This window comes from Aquila chrysaetos, chromosome 8 (assembly GCF_900496995.4).
Source record: "Aquila chrysaetos chrysaetos chromosome 8, bAquChr1.4, whole genome shotgun sequence".
Lineage (NCBI taxonomy): Eukaryota > Metazoa > Chordata > Aves > Accipitriformes > Accipitridae > Aquila > Aquila chrysaetos.
Window position 1 is genome coordinate 26728012 of NC_044011.1, and position 26766 is coordinate 26754777.

General features: G+C 38.2%; 1 protein-coding gene across 12 annotated transcripts in view; it reads left to right on the plus strand.

Moving 5' to 3' along the window:
• The window catches only part of EHBP1 (EH domain binding protein 1), a 231399-nt gene that overhangs the window by 150813 nt on the left and 53820 nt on the right, over positions 1-26766 (plus strand). For all 12 annotated transcript variants that reach the window (XM_030021257.2, XM_030021255.1, XM_030021258.1 and 9 more), the window contains 3 exons: positions 4588-5502; positions 7450-7593; positions 26246-26393. In XM_030021257.2, coding sequence (XP_029877117.1) covers positions 4588-5502; positions 7450-7593; positions 26246-26393 — 1207 coding nt within the window. The remainder of the gene's footprint in view (positions 1-4587; positions 5503-7449; positions 7594-26245; positions 26394-26766) is intronic.

The following is a 26766-nucleotide window of genomic DNA, read 5'->3' on the forward strand; positions in this document are numbered from 1 at the left end:
ATGCCCTTGGTTGGAGTGAATGCAGCACTGGCAACAATGGCTGCCTATAAATTCCATGCAGATATGTAACACATTTGACAATGATTCCTCCTAACCAATTAAAATAACATCTATGGATGAATAGGACAATTTTCTTTGTCTGAAGCAGCTCTTTCCCGCCCCTTCCCCCCTGCCCGGGAAAGGAGGTAAGAGGTGACCGTGACTGTAGATTATAGGTTAACCCATAAGAGTATATCTTTTAGAAGTGCATGACCTTGTTTGTATATTAATAAAAAAAGAAGAAATCTTAAGAGACAACTATTTCAGTGCAATTACTGTGTATAATTACACATTGAAATGCTCTGTTACAAAAGGCACATCACTGGAGCTTCTTTATAAGATGCACTAGTCATTTGCCAAATTGGTGCTGCCACTGATGCTGAATAAAAAAGGGTATTTACCTGTGACATCTGATCTTGGCCAGTATGTCAGTGTGTTACATAGTTGGGAAATGGTTGGAATCCTGCCTGTGGTGCTTGTGCTGATGGATCCCAATTGATGTCTGTCAATCAGCTTGTCAGTAATTAAAAAGAAAAAAACAACTTCATCAGGAGATAGGTAAATAGGTTTAGTGTCCTGAATATACATGTGTGTGTGTGTGTGTATTGTAATTTCCGCAATATAATTAAATCTCTAAAAAAACCCAACCCCCAAACCCCAGACAACTACTCCAGATTACATTAGCATCCGTCAGAATTCAGATATATTTTTGGTGCATTGTGCTAATTGCAAATTCAAATTTCTGTGATGAACAAAAGAGAAACCAGGATTACCTTTGAGAAAATTAAAAACATTACAGGGATACCTTCCTAGCTGATCCAAAGAGTTGTGGTTCTACTTAAATGTCATATGTATCTATATCCATATAGCATTCCCAGTAACGTTAACCAACTAATTTTATTTACTACGTCCATTTGACTATTAATAAATAATAATGAAAAATGTTTTTAAATTACAGCATATGGGCAGTATAGTCCCTTATCAAGAACAGAAAATTTTCATATTGCTAATAACTCATCCTACACTTTAAAAATGTAAGCTACTAAACTACACTTGGCTGGAGCTTGGAGGGGATGAAAGTGGAAGGGCACAACAGTATGGGTCTAATAATAAACTTCTGTTTTTAATTACTTTATTGTTTAGAGAAGCTTGTTTCATTTGAGGGATTATTGTGTGGAAATAGTAATATACCTTCTGAATGTTCAGCTGGCACTTTCAATTTTTGTGATGCTTTTTATTTTTGCTTTTTTTCCAGTTTTTGACCATTTCTACTAAATTCTGCAATACATTTGAACTTGATTGTCTTGACAAAATATTCCGTTTTGCAAGGAGGGAATCCTTTTAGAATATACATTTAAACAGAATTACAGGGATAGTATTGAGTCAAAATGGAAAAAATTCCTTACCTTTAAGCTGGCAGCCATATTTTTATAACAGGCATTCATGCTCACTTCTACTACTTGATTCCACAAAATCATAAGCATGTATTTAATTGTGTGTGTAGGAGTTGCTTGTTGACCTTGGTGGGATCATGCAAGAGCATAGTTAAACATGCATATATAAACGTTTGCAAAATTAAGGCTTAGTTATACCTTTGTTTAACAAAAAGTGATTTGACTTGGAAAATTTACTCTGTTAATACCATGTTACAAACTAGTTAGAAACACTAGGCCTTTATAAATATGCTGGAATATCAAGAAGCTCCCAGCTTTTCTAACAGTGAAGGAGAACCCATCACACACTGCTATATGGACACATACAGAACATGTGATTGCTATTTATAGAACTAATGACTGTAAAACAGTTGCATGCCAATCTAGATATCTAGTGTACTTTAAAAGGAGAGAAGCAAGAATGTGTATTGTCCAGAATGAGAAGGAGAGGGGATGGGAAATAAGTATCTGGCATCAGCAGGAAACTATTGTGTTTAATCCTAAGCATCACCAGAAGAACTGAGCAGACAGTAAAAAGTGATTGCAGCTGTATTGAGAATATCCATCATTCCAAAAACAATCCTTCTGCTGTAGCGTTACCCATGCTAAGCAAGTGCCTTTCCTGACAAATCTGACACACTGTCCTTACCTTCATTTTACAGACCCTGGGAGATATTCTTAGGATTTAGTTTTATTAGCATATAAATAAGAAATTAAGAGTATAAAAGAGTTCAGGTCAAGTCATGTCTATGGGCTTTGGCTGCTGTGGACTGCTAAGCCCATCCTTGGGTCCTTTCATTCTTCAGATGGTAACTCCCACTACCTTCAGTGTGGGGTAACGGGTTATTTATGCCACTGAATCAGCACTGACCCACTTAATCAAACAACAAATCCTGGTGTTACCTTTGGTCCACAGGACAGCACAGCTGGCACACTACGCTTTCATGCCCAGCCTGTTCTCTGCTGGTGTATGAGCATTCATCATTCCCGGTACCTGCCATGGCTTAGGCTGCCCACCCAAATCCCTGCACTGCTCTCCTTTAACCCTCCTTTCTTTGTGCTCCTCATGTCTGTTTGCTTCCACCTCTCTTGTCTCCCTCTCCTCCATATCCAACCTGATCCTGCTCCTCCAGCTCTGTGTTCCAAGACCAGGTAAATGACAGCTGTCCCTCTTCTACAATCTCAGTTCTTTCCATTCCCTCCCACCCATCATTTTCCTGCTATTCTGCTCCGTCTGGAGCTTTGCATCAGCAAATACAGCAGTCATGTTTTCCACTGCTACTCCTATATCTAAGCACAGCTCTGCTTTTATAAATGGCATAACAATCTCTGGTAATGAACCTTCCCAAGAAATTATATCCCACCAAAGGCCAGCAATGATTTTAGGCCAAATCGTCTTGCACACAGAGAGCCAGAAGGGCTTAAAAATATTCAGATAATTTCTATGTCTAGATAAACTCTGTGAATCATTTGTTATAGTGATACAAAAATTACTTTGCTGAAAATGCTTTAGCAAGTTATACCTGAGCATGAGAGGAAGCATAAAAAATTTCAGGAAGATAAATTTCAGCTCTCAGAAGCCGAGTTTGAAAAGTGGCTGAAATGAAAACTGTTTGACCCTTGAGTAGGGAATGACATTGCAATGGGAATGAGAGCGCCTTCTTTTCTCAGAGCAAGTAAAATAACTGGGTCTGCCAGGAGCCAGCCAGGCCAGACCCACATTCTAACTCACCATTGAACATTTACTAGTGTGAAAACCAAGAGGATAAAAAAAAATCATAATTGATTTCTCCTTTCTTTCTTCCACCCTTCTAAAACTACATAAATTAAGGAAATAGTGTAAAACTGGGGTGGAGTTGAAGCCAGGGATGTGTGGTATTGTTTCCTTGTGAAAGGACAGGTTCTCGTCCATGTCTTGAATTTAGCACCTGGTTTTGTTCAAAATAGTGTAGGAACGACAGTTACCATTTTGGACCCCTTCAGAAGAGGGTGAAAAGGAGCTGCAGAATTACTGGGGGAGGAGAAGTCCGAGTGCTTTAACTGACTGCATCTATGCTAACAGGAGGCCTTTTTAAAGGCTTCCTTGAAACACAATATTGTCTTCCAGGGTTAATCCAGGATAGCAATAATTAATTGTAAATTGAGAAACGGCTTTAATTCTTCAAAACTAGAAAAACCTGATGCACCAAGTCCACTCACTTAAAGGGCTAGCAGAAAGAAGACAATGTGGTCTCACAAAGTAGGAGGCTTGCAAACTGTTTAGCTTTTTGAAATGAAAGTGAAGTGGGAATGAAATTCACTCTCTCTTTCTTATAAATTTAGCATCAACAAATGTTTTTAAAACGCATTTGTTTGCTGGATTAATGTGATTTATGTCTTGTATCAAGTAATCTCTGGTGGCATTCTTTTTGGTATCTGAACATAGTTTTTCATCAACACAAATCACTGCAATTACATGACCAGTAGAAGGGAGAAGGTTGATCACCAGTGATAAAGCCCAGGATGGATTAGTGTTGTGTTTCTTATATCTTTGTTCCTTATCTTAAAAAGCCACCCTTAGTTGCTTTTTTTCTGGTCCAACTCTTACACTTTTTTTATTTGCTTGTTTCCTGCTACTTGAGTGAGAACCATTTAAGATATTGGTAGGTTTTCTTACTGTAAACAGAAGTTTTAAGTTTTTACTGTAAACAGAAGTTTAAGTTGCAGTGTCATGAACAGCTTTTTACTCATGAAAGTGGCATAATTTTGAGTAACCAGAGACTTTAGTATAGTATGGTATTGAGGTATGTTAAAAATATTTAAAACAGTGCCATTTGAGTGTCTTTACTGGTCATATTCTCTCAGTTTGCATTACTATGAAGATACCCTGGCAGATATCTATAAGTCATTGGGAAAAATCGATGAGTGGGATGTTGGACTGTGCAACAAAAAATAGTAACTACTGTAATGAAGACAAAAGAATAATAAGCAATAGAGTTGAACCCATACTGTTCCTGTAATACTGGATATGTTTAAGTCTTGCTTATTTTGACTGAAACTTCCCCTTGCATTCTTGAAATGTTATGGTATGTAAGAAACTGCTGCATTATAATCTTTATTTTGTCTGTTTTTAAAGGCATATGATGGGTTTGCCAGCTTAGGAATATCGCGATTGCTGGAACCTTCTGACATGGTTTTATTAGCAATACCTGACAAACTGACTGTTATGACCTATCTCTATCAAATAAGAGCACATTTCTGTGGCCAGGAATTAAACGTGGTTCAAATAGAGGAGAACAGTAGTAAAAGCACATATAAAGTGGGTAACTATGAAACAGACACAAACAGTTCTGTTGACCAGGAAAAATTCTACGCGGAGCTGAACGACCTGAACCGGGAGCCCGAGCTGCATCCGCCAGACAGTGGTTTGGCAGACTTTGCTTCTCAGGATGACTCCGTATTTGTAAATGACAGTGGTGTTGGTGAATCTGAGAGCGAGCATCAGACTCCTGATGACCATTTAAGCCCAAGCACAGCCTCCCCTTCTTCTCGCAGGACTCGAAGTGACACAGATCCACAGAAATCCCAGCAGAGCTCTGGAAGGACTTCTGCATCTGAAGATGTTGGGAAGTGTAGCAGTACAGATACAACACAAGCACAGCCTACGTGGGGAAGGAAGAAATTGCTGATCTCTGACACTTTAGACTTGAGTGACTTGGCACATGTCAATGATCAAAAAGAGGACGTGTCTCCCACAGTTGCTTGTGAAGATAATGACAAGAAGAGACACCAGAGTTCAGACAGTACCGTTGGTTTCTCAGAGCAAGAAAAGCTGGGACATGTAGGATCCACAGAGAGCACAAGAGCAGATCCCAGTTCACCTGTCACAAAGCCGAGTTTATCTCCTACTTCTAAGCTTGGATACTCCTATAATAAGGATACAGATCTTGCAAAGAAACTGCATGCTTCTCCAAGGCAAACAGAATCTGATTCTGACAATGATGCCAGAACGGCTTTAAATCATGCAGATCAAACTGCAAAAACAGCCCAGGTAAGAAATTTAAACTTTCTTATGCCTGTGAGTCAGGATGGAGATGCTGTTCAAATTCTTTGTAATTTTGTAATTTACACCGTATCTTCAGTATAAATGGTGAGGTGAGCAGCGTATTTTTATTGTTGGGCAATACTTTGACTGAAAAGTAGGTGGTGCTGAAAAAGAGCCATTACATGAAAAAGTCATTTATAGGAATTGTCCTACTGTTAATTTTTCCAATCTCTCTCCAGTTAAAGGAAGTTATATTCTCAACTATCTGAAAGAAGTTGGTTCCAAGGCTTTTGCCACTGAGTGTGCTAACACCTTTCTTCTTAGTATTGCATACTGAAGCAAAAAGTGGAAAAAGACTTATCAGTTCATTTGATCCATATTCAAAAAATATAAAGTTCTGAATACCTTAAAATATAACAAAGATATTTCAAAATCTTTTCTGAGAAACCACATAGCCTTGTGAACATAGCCACGACGGTGAGGTAGAAACTCCAGAATATTGTTACGCTGTTCATTGAGTGGCCTTAAGCACATTACTTAACCACAATCTTTTTCCTTTCTATAAAGATAAAAAATATATGCCCACCTGCCTTGCAGATTTATTGTAAGGATAAAAGTTGAATATTATATAAATGCTGAGTATTATCAGTAAAGCATATCAGCACAAAAATATGTAAAAAATGTTACTAGCCCTGTTTACAAAAATGCCAAAGCAGGCTTATAATTTTACACCTGTGAAGAGCATTCTTGAGTTTTGGCTTTGTTTGGCTTTGTGCCATTAGCTCTGATAAGAAAAGAATATAGCCAGTCTTTTGGTAGTGTGGATGGCTTCAAATATTTTTATGTTTTTTTCCTGAGTAAGTGCCATAAAGATTCATTTTATTGCAAGAGAAGCAGCCCACAGATGGGTGATAATGGCCAAATATTAGTTCTATAGCTAGCTAATTTCTTTCCCTTAATCAGTGAAGTCTCGTGAAGTTTCTCTTCATCACTTTTGTGTACTGGATGAGAAAGGAACAGCTTGGCCCATGCAGAATAATAGAGCAGGAGGAGACAGGATGTCTTCTCTACAAAGATTTTCACGTGCAAAGGCGTAATAGGCCAAGAGAAGGGAAGAGATGACTTTAAAGATGGTCTTTAATCATCTGTGTGTTTGCACATGGTAATAAAATCTCAGATGTGAGCCTCAATCTTAATCTTGAACACTCAGTTGTTGGTTAGAGTCAATGGTCTCAATTTCCATGTGGCTGTTGAAGGAGCACAGCCTGCAAGATCTGTCCCAGCTCTATGTCATGTAAAGGCCTAGAGACACATTTTCCCAGATTCTTCACAGTTGACCTTGACTAAGAAGTCAGCATTTGGGAGTATATATGTATGGGAGCTGCTCGTGTTGCCCGTGCAGAAGCCCCCCTTCTGTTACTTCTACTCTGCAATATAAGCAGTCATGTGTATGAAGAAGGGACTTTCTTGTGGATATTTGTAGATGAAGTAGAAGCAGATATTTTTGCAGGGATTTTTGCCTTGTACCCAGCCTCTGTGTTCAATTTAAGTTATAAATGAGCGATACCCATGTAAGTAGCCAACAAAGTATTATATTTGCATACATATTAAAGTAAATAAGTAAACACATAGCACATGTTTAACATGGCTTCTATGAAGCCAATTATTTTTTTTCCACAGTTGCAGTTTAAAGGCATTAAATGTTGATAGAAATTAAGTTTTACGGGGAGGGGAGAGAACTCTTATTTACATTATAAAGGCCTATGACTTTTTTTTAATTTTACATTTTGATCATCTTTTCATTTCTATAGAATGCTCTGTCACCTCATGAAGCTGTAATCCATGTGACTCCTGACCTTTATTATACAGGAAGGCTCCCAGCTATTAACTACTGTATAAACGTTAAGTACCCTGAGGCTGCCTTGCTGTTAATTATATTTCTTTATTTTTAAGCAACGTATGTTGTCAAGACAGGAAGAACTTAAAGAACGAGCAAGAGTTCTGCTTGAGCAAGCAAGAAGAGATGCAGCTTTAAAGGCAGGGAGTAAGCAACTAACCAATACGATCATCCCAGCCCGCAATAAGCAGCTGAATGATGTAAGAAATATTGGCCAGTACGGCAGTTTACGTAGTTAAAACTTATTGTATGTGCATATGCTTTTGTGGGGATAATGTCCTTGCGGAATATTTCTTTTCCATGCTGAATTACTCTGATATGTCATGTACCCTTAGCTCACTTTTAAAGCCTGTTTCTCCTGCTGTTATGGCCAACAGAAAGATGCCATAGACTTCACTGGAAGCAGGGGTCTGGGAGCTCCTTCTTTGATTGGCACTGCAGTTTCTAATGGGATGAAAAACAAAAGTTACTTGTTAAATCATAGTGAAGTAATTTATGCTATTTTTGATTACTTCTCTTTTTTCAGTTAATGTAAATGCATTCCCTGAGCCTGTGATGTCAGCTACTTGCTGCTTCATAAGTGTTGTTGGAGTGAATGAAGCTGCTTGTGACAGTCTTGTAAAAGGGTTGATGGAACAATTCCTTTTTATCACCAAAGTTGATTATGCTGGTGAGATGGGAAAGAGCTGGGGAGCGAGCTCCAGTGTTGCAGCAGCTATGGTTGCACCTCCAGTGGCCTCCATGGTGACCTGGAAGGATGCATACTCTCTGGAGATGAAAGCTAATTAATTTTTATGCAAACCTTTGCAATGCAGGTTTTGTGATTCTAACTATTGCATGTTAGAGACTGTACTGGCAACTGAGAATGTAAATGTAGCTGAAAAATAATGATACAGAGAAGGGCTTGAATCTTTACTGATTCACATCTTTCATAGCCTAGTCCCGAGGGGCAGATACTGCTTTTTACATAGATGGGATCATACAATCAAAAAATGAAGACAGTGATTTACATGTCTCATTTCATTCTCTAAACTGTCTCGGATCCATGCTGTACTTTTTTTTTTTTCCTTAACAATTCCTCTCCCCAAACTGACACTTCTTTTTTTGTCAAAATATATTCATATATGCAGACAACTCTTATTTGTATAATAACATCATGATATATAAGCAATTTTTTTATTACTTTGTATTTAAGTTTTTCCTAGATAAGTATATTTTAGTATAAATTTCACTTTGGATTTTTTTTTAATTAGTTTTTCATAAAGCAAACAGCATGAGAGGAGGGATACTATAGGTAGCTACTCAGGCAGAAACAGCTGTAATTAAAGTTGCCTAACATTTCTTATTACAAGCTCCTATATTCAAAGGGTTTATAATTTGCTAGTATTTCATTGTTTGAGCTGAAATTTTCCCCATCAGCTCTCTGCCTCAGGGTAATAGTTATTTATTTATTTATTTAAATTCAAAAAACCCTGTCCAACTGTTTCTCTGTATTAGGTTGGATAAAGCATTGTTTTATCCATGTTAAAAAATGTCTTATGGGAAGAAGGTTCCATCCCCTTGAAAAATCTGTTCAAAACAATCGAAATTGTGTTAAAAGCAGTCTTGTCAGAGGGCCTTGAAGTTCAGAAAAGTTGGTAAGTGTCAGTAAAAATTGTCTGTATGGACACAGCACTGCAAGAGCATCTTTTACTGTTGTTTCTCTAAAGATCAGGGCCCATTCTGATGCAGATCATAGTATTGGAAAGCAAAACTTTCTCTTTTAGACTCAAACTCCTGCTGATGAAATCCAAACAGGAGGAAAAGGAGCTACCCCACTGGCATGCAGAGGAGAGATGGCAAGGAGGTAGATGGCAAGGTAAAGTTAGACAAAAATAAAGACTGTGTCTAGGCTGTGAAAACCAGCTGCAGGACAGGAGGTGGGGACAGAGTTTTCAGGGTGAGAGTGTCAGGATTGCGTAGTTCAGGCAGCCAGATTACCCATGAGACCTTACTTAATTTATTACAGAAGCTGAAAAATGAATTAGAAGCTTGCAGGAAAGGGAAGGGCAGTCTTTTAGGGCTGCTCTGCAGAGCCAAAGTTTCTTGCTGCGTCCATCAGAAGCACTCTGATGGACACCTTCAACCCAACATACTCAAGGTGGTGGATTCCTTGATTTCTGATTTCCAACCCAAGATTCTTGGGGACTGATTTCTGGAAGTTTTGAATGCACCCAGGTGTAGCCAAGTCAAGGAGAACTGTGCTGTGAACAAATGGTCCTGGTTCCTCTGAAATCCTGGGCACTCTGAGCAAACAGGTAATGGGCACTCTTGACTTGAGTTAACTGTAACATAAGAATAACAAAAGCTCCTCAGATCAAAAGGGTGTTGTGGAGATGTAATTTGGAAACTCTTAGATATTGTGGTGAAGAGTGCCTCAGAAGTGCTCTGGAAGAAATCAGTAATTCTGTGTTCAGAGAAAAGTTTACATAGTGTATTTTAAACAAGGTGTAGGGCAGACAGTGAATGATGAGGGTAAAGTTAGATATTGAACAGTTGTTCATTCACTGAACATTGTCAGTCATGGCCACTGAAAAAGACAAGTGTCCTTTAGGGGAAAAAAAAGTATGGGTTATGCAATTAAAGACTATACAAAATGAGAACCAATGCAAGGCTGTACAGCTAGTGTAATTTCAACATTTCTAACTTTTGAGTGCTTGACTACTAAGCTCAACATTCTCCTAATGCATTTCAGTGAGAAACATGCATTGTGAAAGGGGGGTGTCTTTAATGGAGGCTGGTATAGTATTCACATTTCATATATTATATAAAGTTGATATATAATATTTATTATGTAAAGCTGTATATAACATATACATATGTTATGCACATATCCATACATGTGTATGTTTGGAATGAGGATGTATGTATGCATCAACATATATAGATATAAGATAAAATACATTTATTTCTGTTTTTCTTTAAGATATTTGATCTTCATAGAGATAAGACGTTTCCATTTGATGTAGTTGTGCCAGTTTACTACAGGTCATTGCTTATTTGATTGTTAGAAAATAGCACAGACTTATTTCTATTCAGTGTTTTCTGGTCATTAAGGTTAATGATAAGAACTTTGACTTAAAGCAGTGTTGTATGTGTCAGTGTGCAGTAACGTGTAGTAGTGTGTTATCCAAATGAGAGTTATGATAATGAGAATCAGCATTTAGTAGCGGGAATTGGACTAGGCTCATTTTTGGGGTGGATTGAGAGGGATTCAAAAGAAAATGGTTTAAAATAGGAAGATCTAATTTTAAATAAGAAAACTTTGAAGAGATATTCCAGGGCCAATACTTTCGAAAGTAACTCTTGAAGTTTGCAATTGCACCTTTTTTGATACCTTCACAAAAAGAGCTTAAGCAGCCCAGTGTTTCAGTGTGTGCTCTGAAAATCAGTCACCCCAGCTAAGCTAAGCCTGCAGAGTCATTAGTTACTTTTGAAAATCTTGTATCGTAAGCCTTTCTGTTACCACTTTACATTTGTCATACAAGAACTATGAATTGCTCTTTTCTTAGTAAACAAGTGAGAACAATATACAGTGTGGGGGGTTGTATTTGCTGCTTGAGGCCAACAAAAGGGAGGAAATTTCCAAGTCTGTTCCATGCTCATAAATACAGGTTACTTGGTATGTGCTCACCTGATTTGTTTTGGTAAAAGTCTTTTTTTGAAAAAAAAAAACCAGTGTTTCTGTTTCTCGTCTAAGCATAGAGCAAATACCTTAGACCTTCTTCAGCCTAAGCCTTACCCTTCCTCTGGTAGAACCACTACTGTGTTATTTTTTTCAGTAGTCATGTACTCTGGAGTTGCTTTTCTCTCTCTCTCTTTTTTTTTTTTTTTTTCCTTTTTAAAAAATCTCTGTTGTCTCTTTATTGACCACTAGCTGGCCTCTCATGAAGTACTGGCAGTTTTGCCATGACATATCCATTCTCTTGGCTGTTTACCCCTTTTTCCTGAGTCTTCTTTCTTGCTACAGTGTGCTTCCATCTTCTCATGTTTGTGCTCTGGGGCTAGGCCCATGTCAGTATTCTCAGTTGCTTTACCTTTTTTTTTTTCTTTTTAACTCAGAAATTGATGAAGTTGTGGGAGCAGAAGATTAAGGCACTGAATTTTCTCATGTAACTGTTAACTCAATCCCATTTTCCTCTGAATCGCATATTTTTCATTGCATCCCAAGCTGTATCCTCTTCCTCTTCTTTAGTTTGTGTCTTCTTGTTCTTTCCTCTCTCTCAGACTGTATTTCAACTGTCTGCCCTGGCTACTTCAGCTCCTCTTCTTTTCCTTTTTAACTTTTCTTTCATGATACCTGCTCTCTTTACTCTTTTTTCTATTAGACATCTCCCCTCTGCCTTCTGTGCCATCATCTTCCATTCCTGTTCAAGCCACCTGATTTAGTCCTGTCGTTCTCTGCTTGCTTCCTCTACTTGTATCATATTAGCCCCTTTTCTTTTCTCCCGTCTCTTCCCTACTTGCAGCGAGGTAGTCAGGTAGTTGTTTTTTCACTGTTAGGTCTGCTCATTTGGTGCTTCTCAGAAGCCTTCAATCTGCAAGCTGTATGCATGCATGCCAGCCAGTATGGAGGTATGTAAGCCTGTAGGCAGGTATTTGAAGCCTAAGAAGAGACCGCATTGATCAGAAACTTCTTGAAAACATGCTCATGGTTTGGGAGGATCAGAGATATGTCCTTAAATTGATGTAGCCTTTTGGAGACTGGAAGAATTAGCTTAAGAGCTCTGTGAACAGTTACTGATCCCCTCATGGATCCCTTTCTCTATGGTAGATTTATAAACAGCTCAGCCTTTCTGCTTGCTTTCTTGATGTAGGTGTGCATGTAGTGACTCTTTTACAAGATGCTTCTGTCATTTCCAATCTGGTATAGCAGCTGTAATCACTTAGCTTTTAACCAGGAGAGCCTTTTTATTAGCTTACTCATTTTTATTTAACTTGCCTTTTCTCATGATGAATATCACAGGGCTAGAAGGAACATATCTGCTCCCACCAGATGCTGTAAAATATCAGCCTGTAGTGATGGTTGTTAGCAGCAGCAGCTTGGCTGGAATGTGATGTTGGAAAGGCGAGGAGACTGGAGCTGGTCTGTGCAACCTAACTGGCAAATTGGCAGGCTAGAGAGGACCATAATGGGTGGGAAATATTCAGGAGTCACAGGGCTAAAAGGTCTTTCTAGCAGGGATCTCTCACTTGCAGAACATGGAGTGGAATCCATAATTCTTGAATCTCAGCATAACTCCACTGTCAGCAAATTTCTGCAAGGGCTGGTGGCAAAATGTTCGTCTTATTCTCCTGTAATGACTGGTCCACATAAAGAATGGAAATTTACTGCAGCTGTCATTTACTGTGTAAACTCAAATGGCTATGGTTATGGAGTCAGCATGATTACAGAGAATGGAATTAGGAGTTAAGAAATGCACAGGCAACTTTAATTAACCTCCTTTGTGTATATACATTATGACGCAGTCTTTAATTATGTGATCACATACTATTTTCCCCAAAGCAATTGTGTCTCATTTAGCTCAGAGGATTGAGGACCTCCGTCCTTCTGGTTGCAGAAATTGGAAAGTATACAGCAAATGAAGCAGGGATTGCAAGGAGCAAAAGGATGAGGTCACAGTTAAGGTGCTCGAAAGAATTAAATGTAATGCTGCCTTTGCCTCTGAGTTCCTGATCAGTGCTGCTAAGTCTTTTGAACCAAACTTCCTCCAAGTGGTCACTAATTGTGTATCCTTCCTTTCTGGATTGCCATTTGAGGCAAAGGTTTGATTTGCAGCTGTATTGAGCATCCAGGTCTGTCAGGGAAATCAATCGGAGCTATGCTTGAGACACATAAAGGGCTGCATAAAGCTTAGTATACTGAAAAAAAAAGAGGTAATAGGCTTCCTAGAGTGAGCACCCAGTGTTAGATCCTTTTAGCTGGATCTCTCTGTCTCAGTTCTCATCCGAAGAACAGGGTAATAACACCACCACGGGGTGTTGTGAGAAGGGAATGTGATTAATGCTTTTGAGGCACTTAAATACCGTAGTGATGAGCACTGTAGAGAAGCCCTTGAAAAAATTAGTAATTCTGCCTACAGAGCAGGATTTGAATATTGTGGAGTAAAGAATGGTGCTACATATTGATGGGCCTACATATTGAACAGTGAAAATAAACCAAAGTGTTGAACCCCAATCGGTAGAGCTCCGATCTAGGCTGAAGATAAGGGGATAGTAAAAGTAAAAAGTAGTGCCACGGCAAGGCTCTATACTAAGGGATACAGAGCAGGATGAAAATTAAGATTGTGCCCACTAGTTTTATTTCTGGCATCTCCTAAATCGTGTGTCAAATTCTTTTAACTTGTTTTTGCAAGGTAGACAGCTTTAGCAGGGAGTGCCATATAGCATGGAATTCATGAAAAATAGTGCTCATCTGGCAAAGGATGTTTTTTTCTTCCTAACATGGGCCACGGATTGTTCCTGAAGTTATTTGGGTTTTGCCTGAACTAAGGATTCCTCCTTGGTGAATTAAGGTGCAGGACTGGGCCATATGAGGATACGGATTCAGCCCAAAATTTTGTGTATCTAGGATCTAGCATAGTTTTGTGATGCAGGAGTTCAATAGCGTGATACCCAGAGGGAATCGCTCTGTCTTCTCCCTCTTGTGAAATAGTAAAATAGTAATTCTTTCTTACAGCAGCATTCGAGGATGACGACACTAAAAATTGTGAGGGACTTCATTTGGATAATAAGTATTAAAAACCAGATTAATACAAACTGAAGGGGTGTTTTCAGAGAGCAATCCTGATGCCACTGCTGTGCTTAAATGCAAATGTTGCTAGCCTGCTTTCTGTACAGAGAAAGATTTGGTTTTATTTATCTCTGCTACCATTATTTCATATTTATTCAAGTTGAATGACAGCTATAGCTGCCCAAATATATAAAAAAAAAATAGGTTTGAAAGAGCAGTGGGGACTATATTCAGCTTTTATAGTAGAATTTGCAGATACAAAGTACTTCACCAAAAAGCTGTTACCTCCAAACATGCAAACACTGTATACAGAGGGCAGCAGGAACGGGCTAAGCCATGAGATTGTTTCTTTCTGCTCAGAATATTGCTTTTTATTACTTCCTTGTTCAAAGCACTTGTTGCAGCTGTATCTAATTCATATTTAATAAGCTCCTTCTACTTCAGGTGTCAATCTGTTGTGCCCATTACTTTTCATTTTCATAAATATTTGAGTACAAAATGGTAACTTTTTTTGCATCCACAGTGGACCAGTGGAAATGGACGTCTTTTTAGAAAGGCTTCAGAAAGTGACAAAATCTGAAAGGAGATGAGTTTCTATGCTCTTACTATAATTTTGTTTGCATACATTTGCACAGATGCAGGATACACCAGCTGCAATAAAATAAAAATAAATCATTATTTTAAACACTCAGAAAAAAGCTTTAATAAATGGTCCCATTTATTGATCATGTCCTGCAATAATGTGCTGCCCCTCTGCACTAAGAAGCTCCAAAGTGTCCCGCTGTAATATGTGAGCAAAAAGTAAACTCTAGCCAACATGAACAGAAGTGGTACAGAAAGCAAATTCACAGTAGACAACAAAAATAGAATATTATAATTTGATTGAAAGATGCCTTAAACTCAAGTTAGCATTGCAGGTATTCTTTCCTGGAAATATTTTAGCAGGTTCTTGAAAATGAGTACAAGATAGCTTTATTCAGTAATTTTTATTCCTATGTGAAACCAGAATCCCTACTTCTGTTGCATTAGGAAAGGCACCTAGCTCATCAGTGGATTTTTTTTTTTTTGTAGTCTCCTCAGTTGGAAAATAAATGTCTGTGATTGAGGTGGTAATGTTAATTCAATTAAGGAAACACTCCCAAGTTACTCCTATCTTGTTTTTCTTTAAAAAACAAAGAGGGAAGATCTGATCTTTATTAATTAAACATCTAACATTAATTTTTTTAGGTGTAGGACTTTACAGATGGCAACCTTGGTCTTTTAATATTAATTGGAAAATATTGATTGAAAAAGACTAGTCTGTCATGCTGATAATTGCAACCAGATTTAGATATGATCACTAGATCTTCCTGAGATTACAAAGAAGCAGTTACCATCTAATTGGTAAAAAGATTGAACATTATTTTGGTAATCCCTGAGCTTTGGTAACTTATTCCCTGTTGTTCATTTATATGTCTTGTCTGTATGCCACTATAAAGTGGCTAAATATGGTTTAAGCTGATAAGACTATGCTGTATAGTATTTACATTTCATGAGCATTCCAAGTTTTATACCTGTTTTAACAATATACTTTTCTTTAAATGATGGTTAGACCTGCTGACTGAACACTTCAAAACCACAACTGAACTGATATTTACTTCTTTATAACGACAAGCTAAGGTTGAGATAGCCTGATCTCATTTCCTTGATGGCAAGAACAAACAAGTTGTTTTATTTAACATTACTCAATACATGAAAAATAAAAATAATCTGTAACTTTCCAAGAAGGTTCTACATCTTTTGACTTCATATTTGATCTGTTTAAGCACTTTCTTACTATGAAGTTGTGATATTCCACTGTACAAAAATACTGCTATAGACAACTCCCTGACGTAGCTGGGGAAATAAATCAATTAGTGCAAGTAAACTCATTTCTAAGAAGAATTAGTATGCGCTGTCAGTTTTATACCAGGAGGGATTTCAAGAATAAAGTGTAACCTTTGATAATGCAAGATAAATGTTATGCAGTTTGAGTTTTAGATACAAATGCTTGAGATTCTCAGCTGAATTTTATTGCTGTTACTTCAGTAATCTGTATCTATTTACACCATTTAAGCATCCAGCCTAAATATATAAATATGCAGTTATTTATTATGTGGATGTAAATTCAAGGTGCTGCGTCGTCTGCAGCCATAACATTAACTTGTACGCTCACAGAAAATAGGCTGTCAATTTATTAACTGAATTTTAAGATCATCTGAACAACATTAGTTCAAAAACTTTAGCATCTTCTATCCGTTTATAAATCTTAGCAAAAAACTGTCCTAGTGTTTCAGAGCTATCCCTTTGTGTACAAAGCAAGACCCAGGTTTCTTAGCATCTGGAATGCTCTTTTTCTATCGCTGCTAATAACTGTGGACGTTTTCTGTGTGGATGTTCAGTACACGCTGTTGTGAATCCCAGGATGATATCGCCATTACTTAGAGCTGTATTTTGCATTGCCTATTCTGTTATTGCTCAGCATGCACAAGGGTAGAGTTAAAATCTTTATTCATTTCATTTTAAAATGTTTCTTTTGTTCTCCTTATCATGTTCTGGCTTTCCCAAGGATATATGCCTTGAACGAAAAGTCACATGTGCATTACTAATTGTGTGCCATTGTATTTACAGTTCCTAGTGGTGGCACTGTGAAGCTACTAATTCTTTTGCTTCACTTGATGTAAAATAATCTGAGTGTCTTTGATAGCAGTGAAACAGTATTAATTGTTTTGTACATTTCTTGGTCACTCTTCTTAGGTGGTCTTCATAATCTATTAGAACTTTCAGCCAGATTTTTGTAATGTCATGCCTCCAGCAGTGATTAAATTGGTAATTAATGAACAGTCCTTGGCAACATAAACCACATCCCGTTAATTTTCCCTTTTGAGTTTTTAGAAGTTGTCGTCTCTGTCAGAAAGCATTGCGCCACCTTGCTACGGCCCCTTGGCATGAAACCACAACGGCTTGATTTTTTGCAGCCATTAGTAGATCAGAGCAGTAATTTCACAGTATTTTGGTCAGGGTAATTATAGTACCAAGTACCGAGTAGAGTTGGGAATTCACACAAGAAGTCCAGAAATACCAGGTGAGCTTCCTTGTGTTCACTGGGACGTTATGATTAGTTTAATTGGGCTTTGTTTGATTTCAGCCGCAGAGACTCTTTGTGCCACGGCACTGCAGCCACTTTCCACTTTAGTGTTTCTGACCTGCATTGACAGGAACTGGTGCAAAAATGAACTCTTTGAAGTGGGACTCTTTGGAGAGGGCAACTAAAAAAGGGGAAAAGTGATGTGTAAATAGTTTACTGTAGCAAAGCTCGAAACCACACCAAATACCCTGCATTTTGCAGGTGATGTGATTCACGATCTTTTATGTTTTCAGCCAGAATGGATATTTCTACTACGTTCGTGCAAATGTTTAATAAATTACTGCATTTAAAAACACAATCTTTTTTTAATCGCTGGCTTTTATATAGCACCTGCTGTTCTACCTTCCTTTGAAGATACAGTCGTTTCTCCCACCAGAAATACTGCAAATCATCTCTTTAGTCCTGCAAACAAATCTGGGCGAATGCATTAATGAGACTGCAGCTGCACTTAGTAGTTCACATGTCACAAAATAGTAGGTAAAGGCATTCATACTTGAGTGACTGACTATAGGTGTAGCAGCCTTCAGCAGTACATTGTGCACATTAAAGTTTAAATAGTCACTTGCCTGTTGGCTTCTGAATGAAAGGACTGTCACTGGTCACTTCTCCTGAAGCCTTAATGAAACCAAATAGTTTGCTACGAGTTTGGGCCTAACCATTGGGGTGTTTCATGCAGTCTTGTCAGTTGATGTTCATGAATTGACTTGAACGGAGATCAAAGTGTTTCTCAAAATGGAGAAGCGGGGAGAGAGACAGCTCCTTCAATTGCACCACAAGAGCTAATCAAGCCATCAGTTCTTTATGCACTCTGCGTGCCTTTAGAATTTAATACCCAATGGTTTGTCAGGACAAATTGAAATTCGGGGGATGGGGGGGTTGAGGGGCTCCTCGTCCCGCTGCAAATAAAATACACACTTCACTCTTCTGGAGGGTCGTTTTGATAAATTTTACAATTTAATGTAAAACTGCAATGTTGATTAAATATTTGGGGTTGAAAAAAAAGTTAAGGTAAAGGATTCAATGGGCATTATACGCCTTAGCGCTGATTAAAGATCCAAGTTTAAAGTGAAAGAGAAACTAAACTCAGCGTGATTTTTTTGTTTCTTTGATTGCTAATGAACTTTTTTGCTGCAACATTTTAAATTGGATTCAGAAGATAGTTTTTTGAGTGTCAGTTAAAACAAAGTCATGTGAAAATGCCTCTCTCTCCCTCCTTCCCTCCCTCCCTCTCTTTTTAATTGATATGATTTAGGCAGAGGAAAATGGTAAGGGGGATTTTTCTATTGCAGAAGCAATTTTTAAGGGATTTAGTCTTATTTAGCCTGAAGGTCTTCACACTAATGAGAGCACTTAAGTTACGTCCAGGCGTTGATTAGACAGCTCATCTATCAACTGGAGCATGAGAATTTGTATTTTAGGTACCTTTTCTACATTATAAATATATATGCTTTTTTTTATTACTTTCAACTTTATTTTCCAGAAATTATTAATTACCTTCTCACACATCCAAGGTGGCTGTAATGCAGCCGACAGAGCACAAATGGTAACAGGGAAATACTCTACATTTGATGAGAAATAATATCAAAACTGTATCTGTAGCAATTGGTGTGCCAAATGCAAATTGCTACCCAGACACATTCCTTAAACTGCCACTAGCCCCCTTAAAGTCTAAATACATTTATTCAGGGAACAAGGAATTATATATATTAAAAAATACCCAACCACCACAACCCCCCAAAATTGTGAACACTCGCTCTACCTGTAGGTTTTTTTGCCGTGCTTAAAACACAATAGTGTCTTAATTATTTTCTGAACCATTCTGAAAAGTATAGCTTTTGTAACTTTTTGACATTTCAGATTTAAAAAAAAAAATTAAAACGTTGCCACCAGCTTGCACTATGAGCAGCCTGTAATAACAGTTAAAAAAGCTTTCTGAACTATTTGACAAGATTTCTTAGTGCTGAGGCCATATGCTGTAGCCTTTAAGCTATTTCTTCCTATCAGTTTCATTATCACCTGCCTCTGAGTCTCCAATATCATCAGTAAGCACATGCAGAATCATAATTATGCCATGTACAAGTTCTTTGATAACATGTACAGTTTTCTTCTTAATTCTTTATCAAATGCATTGATCGTGGCATGTGTGCATTGATCCAGGTCCACCATCTGGCTGTGTGTGATAAGCACAGTGGCATCTTTGCATTTCCACTGTCATTCATTGCGCTACAATTTGGCTGCAGGGGAGTAGTGGCTGGGATTAGCCCTGTTCTGCTACTTACTTGCATTTTAAGTTGACACCTCTACAGCGGCTCAGACCACATTACAAACTGAAACACATACGCACGACTTAGTGATGTGACACTCCTCAATAAGCTTACTCCACTAGCTACTCAACAATCTGTAATTGGATTTGTAGGAATAACAGCAAAAGATTTCCTAAGAATTGCTGGGGACAGAAGGTGAAGTTTTCTCATTATTGGCAAAAGGCTAGGTATAGATCCTAGGCGATTGGTATTTTCCATTAAAAAAAGCTGCCAGCAGTTTGCAGGACATTTTCAAAAAAACCCAGTAAAATAGGATCCAGGGAGGCGTAGGGTTTGCACTTGTTCTTTCCATTCTCATCACACACGAGCAGACTGGGATCCCGCCACCCTCCCATGAAAATTAAGAGAAGGGGGGGTGGAAACAACTTTCAGAGGCACCCTGCAGCCCGCTCCGCTTTGTTCAGCTGGGAGTGAACCAGGAGCATTCCTCAGGAGGGCATGTCCTCCTCCCTCGGCGCAGGGTTGCCCGCCCGAGAAGGAAGCTTCCCAGGATAGCAGACTGAAAGATGCTGCTCTCCGGCTTATGCATCCCATATACTTGCCAAAAGTCTTTGTTTCATAACGCCACTTTTTTTTTTTTTTTTTTTTTTTTTAATTATAAAGTCAAGTTTACACAAGAGAAAATCCCTTAAGTGGAGCTCGATGAATGTTGACTCCTACAATGAGTAAGCATCTTTTTTAACTTCTGTTTGTAACTTGGCTGTGGAAAGGCACAGAAAATACCATCTTTAGACTTATCAGTCTGAGATGGGACATTATGCCCTGTCTGGATGGTGGCACTATTTCAGAATATTTCTCAGGCTGCATGCTTGAGACCTTGTTTGTGGGTAATGCCAATAGCATTGACAATCATGGTGACAGGCGTAACAAGCTTCTGGATCCTGACGCCTTAGGTAATTGTTGTCCTTAATTATACTTCCCAGATGAGGGAGAGCACAAACTTGCCTAAGCAGAGAAAATTCCAGGGAAGAAGTTAGCAGAGGGCTTTGTCACTGCTTTTGGTTTAGATCGACTTTCTCAATGATCTTTCTTGGGAGCCCCGTCGGTAGGCAAGGCTGCCCTCACATTGTTCGCTGGCAGAGCGCCTCGCTCTTAGTATCGGTGCAGGTGAGCAAGAAGAGGAGAAAACAGAAAGCGTATTTGGAATTAGATATTTCAGCCTGTCCTTAGAACTTGCCATAGAGCCAAGTGCAGTGTGAAATAGAAATGCTTGCCTTGATCGTCATGTAGATGTGCAGCTCCTAAAGGGTTAAACGGGTTAAATCTTATTTATCTGAATAGAACTGCAGGGCCGTTTTGCAGAATGCTCTTGCACAAATACCTGTGGTTCACTTTGACGTTACAATTTTTGTGTTGGTTTCTTTACTTTAAATACTTGAACTGTTAGACCTTTTACTTTTTTCTCCGAGAAAGATGTATTTGTACCAGATTAGAAAAGCTAAACTGTTTCTTTACATTGAATAATCAGCCTGTCATGACAAATCTATCTCCTTCTGCATGAGTAGGTGCCAGTTTGACTAGCTTCTTTTAGGCTCACACTGGGTTTTAAGCTGGATCCATGTGCATGACTGGCAGTGCATTTGTTGGGCCAGATCTAAGGAGCCAGAGAGCGTTCAGCTCCTTTTTGCCTACAAAAGAGCAGCCAGACAACCAGCAAGAGGCCTTGGATGTAGCACAAGGTGATACTTACTTAGTCAGCCATTCTTTTTTTCAAATATATATATTTTTTCATTCAGTAAACTAAGAGTTTCTCCATTTCACAATGACATGAGGAATTAAATTATCAATGGATTGTTTTTCTACAGCCAGCATTCTTCACACCAGAAGTACTGTACCAAGTGAATTTTTGGTTTTCCAGAACAACATATATTATATTAAAAAAAGAAATAAAAATAAAAAATTGCTGGCTAATATTTCTTTAAAACTATCTCCTAGGTTTAAGGAGATGTTTTCCATTTTACAGCCCCAGAACCCCATTTTATTGTGAATTTTGGGGGCTTTTTTTCTTAAAGGGGACAGCTTTGTTAAGACATAGCTTGTGATTCTTCCAGGTTTAGACTTTGGGCTACTTCTGTTTTCATTCTGTCTTGTCTCATTAGTCCATCAGTGCCACAGATCGTAAGCCAATAGCTGCTTCTTTATGACAAATGATTTGATGCTTTTTGTGATAGACATTCATGAAAAAATATTTTCAAGTTACATACAGTTTATTGCTGGTAAGGTAGCTCATGTAGACACCAGGCAGAAGGCAGAAAATATCTAAGATGTTTATGTGTTTCTTTGCTGACCACTTCCTACGATCTGACTAGCCACAGAAATCCAAAGCCAATGCACTTTTGTTTGTCGAGTGTTTTCTGCTTAGCAGTTCATGTTTTGCTCACTACCTGTGTATTTTGAGCTGTTCTGAAACGGTAGTAGAGACCAAACATAAATGTGGTCCCCAGGGTGATCAAAGATTTAATCTGACCAGATGGGACAAACTTGAGAAAGATTTTGACTTTCCACTCTGTTTTGCAACAAGAAAAGCTGATATTTTTTTTTCTCTCATCCTTTCTTTGTTAGAAAAGGCAGAGATCAGGCCATCCCCAGAGAAATGAGCAGGTGTGGCCATTTACAAGCATGTCTGGTTATATTATAAACCAACATAAGAAAAGTTTGAAATGGTTTGAAAAGATCTGCTAAACAGTTTTAATGTTTCATCCCAAATCCTATTTACTCAAACAAGAGCCGATCAAGGTCACAGTAAAACCCAGCCTGCCCAAACCTTTAAAGCTCATGTAATTTTTTTTTTTTTTTTTTTTTTTTTTTTTTTTTTTATTCTGTCTTCTCTACTAACTGAATAGGTACATTTTGGTAATCCTTGCCTCTGGACAAGCACAGAAGTCTTTTTCTTTCTGAATGGCTAATAACAGAGCCGTTCTTCCTGTCTAATGATGAAAGAGGTGGCAGTCAAGTTCTTTCTCTCAGATGTACTGTGCACTCAGGGCAGACCACAGACAATTTTGAAACCTACAGCTACAGGAATCGCTCCCCCTCATAGGTACAATTCTGGTTTAATTTTGTTGCTGTGGAGTGTCACTAATTTACCACTTTTTTTTTTCTCCCGTCTATGGACACGGTAAAGAATTTTCTTTTTAAACATCAAATAAATGCAGCTCACAGGATTTTTTTTTTTTTTTTTTTTTTTTATGGGGAGAGGATAATACGTTATCAGACTTCTGGTGTGTAAACTCAGTTTGGATCCTCCCAAATTTCTGCCAAAGGACAACTGAAAAACCCTGACAGAGGTGTTTGGGTTTTTTTAAATGTGAGAAGATTGAAGAATTTTTAGTGATTTAAGGAGATGGGTTTTATGGGCGTGGTTGGGTGGTTGGTTTTTTTCCCCTGCAAGACTCCACTGCTCAATATTTTACTGAGTTGGTCAGCTCTCAGTTTCTGGCACTGCCGAGCGACATCGCTGGCCGGGTGATGATCTCGGAAACTGCCCCGGCAGTGTTTCACATTTGAATTTACCTTCCCAAATCCACGGCATCGTTTTTGGCCAAAGTAATGTCAGTCATTGCCATCTGCGGCGAGTACAAAAAGGACCCCCTAATGGCAGCCATTTTTATTTGTTTCTTAAGATCCAAAGGCTGCTGAAAGAACAATTGGATAAAGTTGAGGATTGGAGAAGCGTGATTTTCTTGTTCCAGTGAAATGAAACTCCCATCCTTTTTTTCTTCCCCTTCCCCTTAAAAGCCGGAGTCTGCTAGGGGGTTGTAGCTGTGTCAAAGCCGTTGGGATGCCACTGCTGATCACTTTAATTACTAGGACTAAGGAGGATAAAATTAAAAGTAGCACCATTGAAGCAGTGGAAGAAAGCTTGCCGAGATGTCGGTGAACTGTGAAATATAAAAATTGCATACCAATACATTTTTATAGGAGGGAAACAAGGAATTACATTACTTATTCTTGAAGAGTTTGTCCTTAAATGGTGAAGTTTTCCTTGCTGTGCATCCGCGTGGCAGATTTTTAGACCATTGCAAAGTAATTGGGGGAAAATAACAGAGCAAACTTTAATGTCTCTGGCATGTCAGGTTCATGTCAGAGGGTAAAAGATTTTACTGAATTTTCTCTTCAACTGTACAGGAAAAAAATCACTGTATGTGTGTTTGCGTGGTCCTTTCTTGGTGCAGATCTTCTCTTTGTGTCTCTTTTTTTTTTTGATATCTATGTTTGTGCCTCTATACCTCTCCCAAGTGCTTTCTTGTCCAAGATCTAGGGGATTTGCTGTTTAATAATTGTTCTGTACCTCAGAACTGAATCTGCCTACTTTTTCTACGCTCAGTTTCATTGCTCCTTCCACCAGTGTTTCCTCTGCCAAGCTCAGTAACCGAGGGTTCAGATACCTGAATTGAATTTAAGGAAGAACTAGCTGGTTTTTCTCTTATCCGCTGGTGATGATTGGCTTAATCAGCACAAACACAAGCCACAATAATCTGTTTGCTTGGAGATCCCCGGGATGTTAATGACTATGCTAATAATTCAGGATACAAGTTCTCTTTCAAGAGGAGGTGAGAAAAGGAGAGGGGGGGAATCAGCTTGCTCAGTTTAGGGCACATTTGGCACAAACACCTAACTGGCCTTATTTTAAACTACTTGGGCTACGGTAGATTAAGTTGTTTGACGTTAAACCACATGGGAATCTTAATTATAAGTTTTGCACATTTCTTCTTAAAAGTAATTTAAATCAAACTCACAAGTTCCTGTATCCTAGGAATTACAAATAGTAGAGATTTCAGCAGTTTTATTTCATGTAAAATTCAATGTAATTAATGTTACTGAGTACCGCGGGTCGAAATAAAATCGGTTGCTGTGTCAGTTGGCTGGCTAGAAATTAAATGAAATTAAATTGATCTATTATAGTGCATAGAGGCAGGGGGGAAGCTTTCTAGTTGTCTTTCTAACGTGTACTTCACCAAATAAGTTTTTGATAGAACTGTTGCTCTGTGCCTTCTGGGAAGTTAAAGGGTGAGAAAGCAAACAAAGCCAATGTGCCATCCCGCTGCCTTGCAGGGCCCAGGCAGAATTGTCTTTCCAGGGGAAGGACATTAGGAGAAAAGTAAATCAAGGCAATCTGATAGGGAATCAGGGTTCTGTCACTCAGAGACAAGATATTGTGCTGTGTCCATATACTTTGTTTACTGTAGGGTTTTATGAGTTGTAACCTGCCCGTGCAAGCTGTTAATGAGGCTAAATCTTGCTGCTGGAGGATTGAATTACAGCACACCTCTGGGCTAATGGTTATAAACAGAAAGTCCCATTAGGGCTGCATTCTGATTCAGTCATTTGCATTTTTTCTATTGTGCTGAGAACAATGCTGAGTAAATAGCTACAAACAAACAATTTACATGGAAATGGGTAAAATGTACCTAATTAGTATTTTGCGCTTGTTTTATTAATGATTGCTTAAACTAAATAGCACTTAGCAACAGCTCTCACCAGCATCTGCAGGTGTGGGATGCTCAGTTTCTGGGTTGGTGGGAAGGCTGCCAGGACGGCTCTCCAAAATTAGGCAGTTTGTTATATTCCACTTAGTTCAGGTCAACTGCCTATACCTGGGTTTTATCCTGTTCATTATGTCAATAACACAAACATCGGCAGATTTGACTTAAAGCCAAACACTGTTGCGCTTATGAGTATTTCTAATATTGAGGGGAGGGGAAAAACAGTCCTAACTTTGAAAAAAAATCATATTTTTAAGGTGAAAATGGAAATTGTTTCCCTTATGGTTTAATGCATTCTTACAGCTATGTTTAAACACATCTTTTTATTAATATTTTTTTAGTATGGTGAGTTAGGCTTTTCCAAAATTTCATGCGGTAGAACTTCGTTCATTTATGTAACTGAAATATTATCATGCTTCTAAGATAGTTACAAGCTTTAGTGGGAGAGCACTATCTGGGATGGTTCCAATATAATCTCTTTAATTACTGACCAAAGTCCCACTAGTAGGATGTTTTAAAGCGATGCAAAGTATTTTCTGCTCTGGCATCTATTGTTCTTTCATTAATTTTCATTAGTTTATTTAAAAAAAAAAAGTATCCATTGAAGTTGAAGGATTAGATTCCTTTTCATGCCTCAGATTTGATGTCACTTTACACTTGAAGCCAGCTTGGTGACTGGAGTAACTGAGAGCAACATCTGGCTTCTCATTTCAGTTCTGTGAGAGAATATTACTCAAACAAGTAATTCAATTTAGTAAAACCATTTTTATAGCCATGGTAAAACTTTTTGTAGTTATTACTTTGAGATAAAAGTGTCTGAGAATTTTCATCAAGGTATTTTTATAGAACATAGTTTATAAATGCTTTAAATTTAAAATAATTAGGTTTCTAATGCATTAATAATTTGGGGAATGCTTTAAAAAAAAATCTGATTCACGGATGTCTTCAAAAATTGTGGTGTGACACCCAACTGATATCGAGCATCCTATTTATAATGTGGGCCAAGCACTATGCTGTAAACCAGTTACTATCATGATGATCAGATTGAGAATGAAATTGCATTTCTGTCAATTACTGAGTTGGCAACTGTTCAATATATCTTAGCAGCAAGATGAAGAGCGGCGTCGGCAGCTGAGAGAGCGAGCTCGTCAGCTAATAGCAGAAGCTCGATCTGGAGTGAAGATGTCAGAACTTCCTAGCTACGGTGAAATGGCTGCAGAAAAGTTGAAAGAAAGGTCAAAGGCATCTGGAGGTGAGCTGAGGAACCTTGTATCTTATTCCTGTGGCAACCTAGAAACCAGAGACCTTTTTGGGTATCACTTTTATTCATACTTCAAAATGTTGTTGTTCATCAGGTGCATGTATGAAAAGACCTGGCCGTAGATATGTTTCCTAAATCAGGCTTGTGTCACTTAATTTCCAACAATTAAAAGAAAAGCATACATGTGATTGAAAGAAAAAGATGTTATGTGAACAAGTAGCTCATATTGGCCCATTATTTATAGATTTGTCATTACCCACAATTATTTAGAAATTTATGATTGTTGGTTAAAATATCTTCAATATATATATTTATATAGGACCATTGACATAATTTGGGGGGAAAACAGCATTAGAAATACTTC